The sequence below is a fragment of the Sardina pilchardus genome, chromosome 6 (assembly GCF_963854185.1).
Source record: "Sardina pilchardus chromosome 6, fSarPil1.1, whole genome shotgun sequence".
Classification (NCBI taxonomy): domain Eukaryota; kingdom Metazoa; phylum Chordata; class Actinopteri; order Clupeiformes; family Clupeidae; genus Sardina; species Sardina pilchardus.
Genome location: NC_084999.1, coordinates 18936257 through 18945142, shown reverse-complemented (window position 1 = coordinate 18945142; position 8886 = coordinate 18936257). Strand labels below are relative to the sequence as shown.

Below are 8886 nucleotides of genomic sequence, written 5' to 3'. Positions count from 1 at the left end.
CTATCTCTTTCTCCATCTTTCTCATGCTCAACTCACTTTGACAGACAGGCCATTTCAATACATTCGCCGACAATAGCATGAGGGAATGGGGCAGGGGAAGAAGGGGGGGAAGAAATTCAAATGGATTCTAAAATAACCAGCTAAGCTCTTCAATATGCCACCTGTCTGTTTATCATAATGAGTTTGCCCTTTTCAGCGCTTCGTGACAGTAATCACTTACATAACTCCCACCCGCATACCATGCTAATGGATGACAATTACGCTATCTTTTAATCCACAAGTCTTTGGCTTGGGCACTGCTGGAGCCTCGACTTCTCCCGTCACATTGCTCTTACAGGATTAACTCCAATAATTAATGGGTTAGAAGTCATCTCTTTGTACAGCTCTTCCACTGCGCATTAGTCGCTGGTAGGTTTTTCCAAACAATTAATCACTTGAGTAAATTAATTAAGCGACGAGATGCACCCAAACACTTACAAGACTTCTGTAGACCTGAAGTAATAGACTGAGGTTGCACCAATTGAAAAGGCAGTCCATTGAAAAGGAATATGAATTAATGAAATGTAAACAAACAAACAAATGAATGAATTAATGAATTACTGATGGGGTGAATAAAGGGTTAATTACGCCTACCTTTCTCCAAGCTGTGTGGTGTGAATGGCTTTTGTGTGGATGTTTGGCTCGGGCACCAGGGAAGTGAATGGGTAGGCGATTTCTATGCTGTTAGTCCTTCGCCTTTTAATCTGCTGGGTGCTTACACGTGCCAAGTCTGCTCACTTACTTACACGTGCTAAGTCTGCCGCCTTCATGGACAGAATGAGTTTAAAATCATAAACACACTCTGTCGCTTTTACAGATACACACAAACTTGCACGCAAGCCAGCCTATGTAAACATATCAATAGTGTCAATGCGAGAGCAAGACAGACCTTTCTACCAGAGCCATGCAAAGGGCACCATCACAAGTAATCAGCAATCAGTTACATAAACCTTTATACACACTCACAGGTGCATACACACACACACACACACACACACCAGCATGCCCCAAAAACACACCGAAGACACACACAAGGACACTCACAATCCCAATCTTTAGGTAAACAAAAGCCGAGGTGATGGGAATGATGGGGAGGAGATGAGTGTGGGTAACGGACAAGAGAGACAGACCGCTTATCTCACAGTCCGCTCTCTGAAAAGAATCACAAGCGGTCTGCCAACAGAGGCAATAGATTTTATAGCCTCATCCAGAATGATGCGTTCATATTGGTTTAGTGGTGGGGAAAAGAGGGGGGGGGGAGCATTGTTTGAATTGCACAAAGGTTCACTCAACATACATAAAACTGTGGCAACAAGGTCATCACTGTGATTTCCGATAGCAAAATTGTGGGTTCTACACCCTGTAATTTCAGAATATGTGTGCATGAGGCGCTATTTGTGTGAACGCTATCCATGTCACTTTGCCATTTGTTTTCACTGGTAGCCTACCAAAAACTGATATGTAGCTTCATGTTTTTTCAGCTTACATATGAACGTATACAATAGAGTTCCATAATATTTTTGGTATGGTAAACCAGTTTAGATGTACAGATGATTGAATTTAAATAGAATAGCAAAAGTGAAATTGTCAAATAAAATACTAGAATGACTGATCATTCATTTCTTTACTGCAACAGTAGGCCTAAAGCATGAAATGCATTCTTTGAAAACTGCAGTTGTGAAGGGCTGAGAAAGGCCTACATTACCAGCCTATACTTCCCATAGGCATAATCGTTGTATCCCCTATCATTCATTTGACCAGGACTCCCTGGCAGAAGAGGCGCTCAGTCTCAATGGGACAATCCTGGCTAAATAAAGGTTAAATAAAATAAAATAAAATAAAATAAATCAAGCATGACATAATAGGCTATGTATTTCATCTAAGGCTAAGATGCCTGATTTTTTTACTACCACCATTACTTACAAAACACATAGCAAAAGCTTGAATATATTTGACCAGATATTTAAAAACATTCTTAGGTTCTAAGAACTAATTTGAAGGAGTCACTTATGCTAAGTGTGGTGTAATCTGTGCCCAGGATGATGGATGTGGGCCAATACAACGTCTGTAGGTGCTGTTTGTTTATCGAACAACACAGGAGGATATGCACACATTTCATACTATTTGTAACTCCTTTTATAAGGTATAAATCTGATAGGAAATATTAGAATTCCAATGACAGACAAAATTATACATTTTTCAATCATGTCTGTGTTACAAAAGTTACAAAGGCAAGGAAACTATGAACTCAAACTCTCGCGAGAATTTCCGTGAAGTGCCCGTGTTAACACGAGTGGGAAACCCTATCAAACCCTCTTTCCTTTTGCTGTCCACAAGCAAGGTAAACGAGCGCTTTGGTCCTTTGACATTTTACGATAATATTCGATATACTGAATAGCTTTGTATGTGGAAATTAACTTTTTAGGTGTCTTAAACCACTGTAGAACGATTCTAGAAAAAAAAGCTGAAGAAATCATGGCAGGATTTAGAGAACGCTTGAATATAAAATGTCTTGAGTTGAACTCGTACGTTCTTAGCAATGGCAGCGCCCATGCAACAGCATTGAGGCCTTAGCTAACTTAGCTAAGAGCTATCTAACATATCCCACGGCGTTTTCGGTGGTTGCGCAAATGTCTAAAGACAAACTGATACTCGTGATGCGGAATAGTGTAGAGTATGTATGTAGTCTTTCGTTGAGTTTTCTCCGAATTGTTCTTTCCGGCGATGTAGCCGGCGTTATGTAGCCTAATTTAATAGTAGGCTACGCCTGGACATGTTGCTTGAAGCTAACAAGCTGTCCTAGCATGGTCTGATGTTGGGCTTCAGTAATGTGAACGTTGTTAGCCACAGATTGAGCATGTGGAGTGAACTATCAACTTATACGATCAAGGGATATATTCAGGTTGAGATGGGTCTATCAATGATTATACCACGATAAGGTAAATCGCATGAATGTATTGTGAAGTAAAGGACATAATGTCAAAACGCGGCGTGAGTGGATGATTCATATGCTATGTGAGCCATTCCATGCGGTTATGTTAAACGCTTGTCGTTTGTATTACATTATGCCCGAATCGTATCAAAGCTGATGTCTGTGGTGAGTTTATACAAGTTACGGGAATTTTTCGTAACATACCCTGAAATAGTCAGTGAACCTGATGGATCGTGTTGAAAGTCATGTGGTTGTTGATTTGAATGGTCGCATGAAACGCAACCTGACGATATGTTTATCTTTTGACCAATTCAGATGCCAGGTGTCACAGTGAAAGACGTGAACCAGCAAGAATTCGTCCGCGCCCTGGCGGCCTTCCTCAAAAAGTAAGTAAAACACATGTATGGGCCATTGACTTAATGGGTGTTTATATGGAGATCTTGCCCTGAGATGATGTGCAAGGGATCTGTAATGAAATCTGTTCCAATGCATCACAATGTCTTAATAGGAGTTGTGTTTTGGTGTGGTATTCAAGTGATGTGCAAGCTTCAAGCCCTGTGTTGACCATCATGGCTCTTCTCTCCCATCAGGTCAGGAAAGGTAAAGGTTCCTGACTGGGTGGACATTGTCAAGCTGGCCCGCTTCAAGGAACTGGCTCCCGTCGATGACAACTGGTATTACATTAGAGCTGGTAAGCAAATAACTTCTGAACCACTGATCAAATCTCACGGTGTAGTTCTTACTCCTGCTGAGGAACCAGAACGTATCATAGGTAGCTGACATAACAGCAGCTGATAACACGGTAGTCTTATTTTTCTCCAAGGGAGCATGATTGTGTTGTGTAGTTCTGAATTGATGTATTCATGTCTCTGTGATGGGTGTAGTGGGAGTCGGTGCTGTGTGCGGCGCACACATGCATAAAACATTTATTTGATTATTTTACTCTGTGAAAGACTGAATGACAAGATTATCTACCATTTTGCAGTATAGTTTTGCTGTCTGGAAAACTTTTAGATTTTTGTAATTTTAGGTGTTACTATTTTTTTTTCTTAAATTCGCCAATGAATAATGTATAGAAAATGGTTAGTTTCCATATTACTCTGGAAATAATTCCCATTCCGTTCCCTGTTTTTTAATGTCAGACTTATGTAGTGTCTTCTCTTGTACACTGGAGTAGGTGTCTCACTCATTTAGTATCCTTCTGTGCCCACACAGCATCCACAGCACGTCACTTGTACCTGCGCGGTGGCGTCGGTGTGCTGTCCATGACCAAGATCTACGGTGGCCGCAAGAGGAACGGCGTCTGCCCGTCCCACTTCAGCCGGGGCTCCAAGAACGTGGCACGCAAAGTGCTGCAGTCCCTCGAGTCTCTCAAAATGGTGGAGAAGGACCCCAATGGGTAAGCTCGCTGCTTCAGCCTTGCTGTGGGTTCCTTTTTTAGCAGAGGCATCATTGGTCATCATTACCTGAAGGGGCTGAAAGCCTGACTGCGGCCCAAATGTTTAGGGCATTTGCCAGGGAATGTAAATCATTACTCCATTAGCTAGTCCACGGGACAATTAAGCACATTAATGTGATCGTAATTTCTTATAGCGCGCGTTATGTCAAGCGCAAATCTGTAGAAGGTTTTTCCTATCAGGCCATTAGGCTTAGAGTTGATGGCTCAGACAGGCAATTGTTGTCACAGCCGTGCGTCAGTCCCGTAGCGTTATATATAAAGTCACCGCCTCTAGAGACGGTAGACCTGGATGTCAAGCAGACAGCTGGTGGGTGTTGCTGGCCATACGGCCGAGCCTACACTCTCCCAATGCCCGCTGGAGTGCAGCGCGGCGCACAAGCTGCTGCCTGCACCGGCTGCCTCCGCCCTGCCGAGATCGGCGGATCCGAGTTTGATGCGCCTGGCTAGTTTGTCCCCTTCAGCGGTTTCGGTGACTGGAATTGGAAGGAATGAGCAGATGCTGTATCCCCAGTTGTTGTTCTCTGGGCAGGGGAGTTGTGTATGTGTGTGTGGGTGTGTAATGATTGATTTATCAGCTCAGTGGAATACATCCCTACCACAACCATTCTCTGACTTCTGTCTATTTCTCTCCTTCATTTTTTCTCTTTCCAGTGGCCGCAGACTGACCTCCCAGGGCACCAGAGACCTCGACCGCATTGCTGGCCAGGTGAGCATGTTTATTGCTATTGTCAACACAGTGACTCCTGTAGTTACATCGTCATTTAATAAGATACTAGACCCCGACAATCAGTTAAAAACTTATCAATCGACTATCAACAGGCTTACATTTGCTACAAAGCCTTTCTAACATTGATCCAGACTAGGAGGTTTAAAGGAGAAATCTGACTTTCACATACATCTCCGTATCTAGAGGTCACTGAGAACTGTCGGTACAAAAAACCCTCCGAAAACAATTGCTTCTACCCAGCTCGAGTTGCTTCAGCCAGGCAGCTACCATGCTGTACACTGGGGGCATGAACACGGAGGCTCATGAGCGTTTCTCCAGAGTAGCACTATAGCTGCCTGGAAACTCTTAACTGTTGGCTGCAGCAACAGTGGAGTGTTTTTTAGTTCTTTGTGAAAATTCGCTGGATTTCTCCTGTCAAGGACCAAGCCTGTAGGTCCATGCAATTGTGTCCCCTCAATCACACATCTTCATATCTTCATCTCCAAATAGAAGTATTTGTCCTTGTGGTAGGGAGAGTATGGTGGCTACCTTTTTGTGAGATTTAAAGGAACATTTGTTCTAGCTATACTGCGGAGTATTAAATCATGTTAGGCACTGGGTAAATTAAAGTGTTGCAGATACGCTCCGCATTTTGGGGACTTGTTCCTGTTAAGAATAAGGAACAGAAGTTTAATTTTTAATTTTCATTTCTAAATCCGTGAACTGAAGGGTAAAAATCACATTGACACATCCAGCATGGTCCTGGAGGATAAGCATGAATTGCATGTTTTACTGGTTGAGTCTGAGTTGCTGGGTTGGCAGCTCCCTTTACTTTAGGGCCAAGCGGCATGCAAGCAATCCCATCTCAGATATGCCAGCGCGCCCAACATGGCAGAGCGGTGCTCGGCACACGTCTCCCAAACTGCCTGTGAAAAATGCAATTTCAGCCCGGTCGTATCCATAACATGATTGGAGGGGTTATCCACCCGCGGCACACGCGGCTGTGCTTGATTCAAAAGACGGGGCGCTGTGATTTCTGTGTAGAGAATAGGGAGCTGGATCCCCCGCCACCCACCCCTGCGGCGCTGTCGTCGTCGCTGCCAGTCTCTCCCTGCCACCCCTCGCAGCGGCAGGCCCCGGTGGCGAGGGAAGTAAACAAACCGATTGAATTTCATGCTGGCTGATCAGCCGTATGCCGTCGTTTTATTCCGCCTGGTCCCCATAATGAGCTGAATTTAGATGAGCTAACCTGATTTCGCCTTTTGTCGCTGCCACAAAAGGGCCTCGGCCACCGCCCGCTGAACCGCCATTAGTTGGCCGTTATACTAAGGCCCTGTAGTGTGTTGGTATTACAAATTATACAGGTACATTTTAGGTGTGCGCGCACAGGGGCAATACTGTAATACAGTGTACCTTTATTGCGTATGATCTTATTAGTTATGTTAAATTAGGTGTTAACTCGTCTCCCAAATATATAGCAAGCAGGCGGCAGCTCTTTTATAGCCTCTGCGCTACCCATTCTGTGTCTACTCAGACCCCTTGTGACATGAATGTGGATTGAATTAAAATGGAACTTTTTGGCCCATTTCATTTAAAGTACCAATATATATTGCATGTCATCGTTCAGCCTAAAAATATCAGGATGGGTTTTATTTTTTGTTTTTTTTGGTCCGTATTGCATTGCCTTGACCTGCTCCAGCACACAGACGCTGGGATACACTCTCTCAATCTGAGCGCGTCGTCTCATCGAAAAAGTGTCTCAGTCAGAAATGTGTGCGCCCTTATTTGCCAGCCTAATGATGCGGCTGCCTGCAGAGCCTTGTGCTTTCTGAATATTAAACTATGGCATTATTAAAAATAACTTGGCCCGCACCTCTTATCTCTGTGCCTCTTCTCACCTCGTGGCACTCGTGTTCACTCATATTAACGTTTTTTTTTTTCTCCTTCTCCCTCCCTCTCTCCCCTCTCCTGTTTGCTTTCCACTCCAGGTTTCAGCTGCAAGCAAGAAGATATAAAATAAAATAAATCGCTTTTTTGAGAAACTTGACTCGGTCTCTGCCTCATGTCTGTTCTTGATTAGTGCATTTTGTGCCCGCTGATACTTGCGTGCTCTGCTCCCTGGAGATGACTTGTGCTGTGGTTCTATTTCTCACCACCGTTCCAAAATTGGCTTCAGAGAGACTTTTCGGGCAGTTAATTAAATTTGCTTCAGTTTAAAATGGAGCGACCAGGTTGGTAAACACACTCGCATGCTCCCATTCCACTGAGTTGTGTGGGCACGGATGTTTTTGGAGTTCCAAGGTATCTACCTAGCCCGTCTCTGAGCTGCTCAAGAGCTCCCCTCAGTGGTTGGTAAGAAGACCGACATCTTTTAATGTCCTGATTAGGCTTGAGTGTGGCTGTGTGTGTTTGACGTTGAGTGCTTTCTCAAGCGAGTCTTGTAATTAGTGTCTGAATTGATTGTGGCGACACATCAACTTTTTCATATAGTTTTTTTTGCCTCAATTGGTGTTTGTTTTTAAAAGTTTGAACTTGAAAGGTTGTTCTTGGTGTAGTAAATTGACTTCTTGGCCTTATGAGTTGAAGTGAGTTATGGTGTAGTAGATGAACAGTGGTGCAGGCCACCAGGTATGCTGAACTGCCTCTTATCGCAGGATGTAATCCACAGTGCACAGCGACTCTTTTGAATGGCAAAGTGAAGGCCCTCCATATTACCAGTATTAGTGATGACGACTGTTGCATTGACATGTAAGCATAGTCCTTTTAGGCCAGTCCCCACCCCCCACTACACACACTCGGCAGTATCATGGTAACGACCTTTGGGCTGTTATCGGGCAGCTTTTTTTGTGTTAAAATGAATGGACCTCTGAAGTTCACCTACAAAAAAACTACCATCTTTGCCCAAATAAGTAGATCTGGTATTTTGATTTTTTTTTTTTTCCATTGGAAATTAACATGAATATTTTCAATTATCGCACCTGTTGAACTCTCGCGGGGGTGATGACATTGGAAATGCAGACGTTTTTCGCTACGGTTTTATCGACTGCAGTCTAGTGGATACTGTGTTCTTTGGTAGGTGAAGACAGCACACTTTGATCTTTGCTACCCCAGAGCTAACTTACAATGCAACTTGCCATCGGCAGTAAGCTTAAATTAACTCCTGGATCTCCTTATATGGGCAAAAATGGCGGCTTTGGGTCCTTTTTGTAGGCGGACTTCAGAGGTCTATGGGGAGGCACACAGGAAGGGTTGGGAATGTGTACACACCTGACATGTTGCCGTAGCGAGCTAGCCCCATGGAGGATTCTTTGAGTGCTTGAGTCCTCATTGGAAGTCTGATGAGACCATTCATGTTCAATAAAAGTACATCATTGTGTGCTCTGTGCATTTGAATGTGTGATTGAAGTTTGGTTGGCATGGCCAAGTAAAACTGATGGCATGATAGTGCTGACTTGTGAGAGCCTCAATCTTTCATTATGAATATAAACATACTGGAACATCTCTTCCCCTATCCATGATGCAGTGTTCCTTGCTTTACAGATTGCTGTATATATTGTTGCCGGTGTTTATCAACCAGTGTGATTGTCAGTGTACATTTTCCTGCTGGTTGGTGCTTTGGTCATTGTGCCGTGTCTAGCATTCTACCCACATCTGCTACAGCTACCAAATTCCTTTTAGCAATCCCTCCTGTCAGCAGCGGTATTGCAACACATTTTGGGCACTTACTGGGCATCTGTTTCAGGCAAAACT

The 8886-nt window shown here is 43.7% G+C and overlaps 1 protein-coding gene across 1 annotated transcript; it reads left to right on the top strand.

Annotated features, from left to right (window-relative positions):
• Positions 1-2300: 2300 nt before the first annotated feature.
• On the top strand, positions 2301-7183 carry LOC134082857 (small ribosomal subunit protein eS19). The gene is made up of 6 exons (XM_062538867.1): positions 2301-2380; positions 3287-3357; positions 3562-3662; positions 4187-4370; positions 5082-5136; positions 7125-7183. The coding sequence occupies exons 2-6, from the start codon at positions 3287-3289 to the stop codon at positions 7149-7151; spliced, it is 438 nt and encodes a 145-aa protein (XP_062394851.1). The 5' UTR covers positions 2301-2380; the 3' UTR covers positions 7152-7183.
• Positions 7184-8886: the final 1703 nt, after the last annotated feature.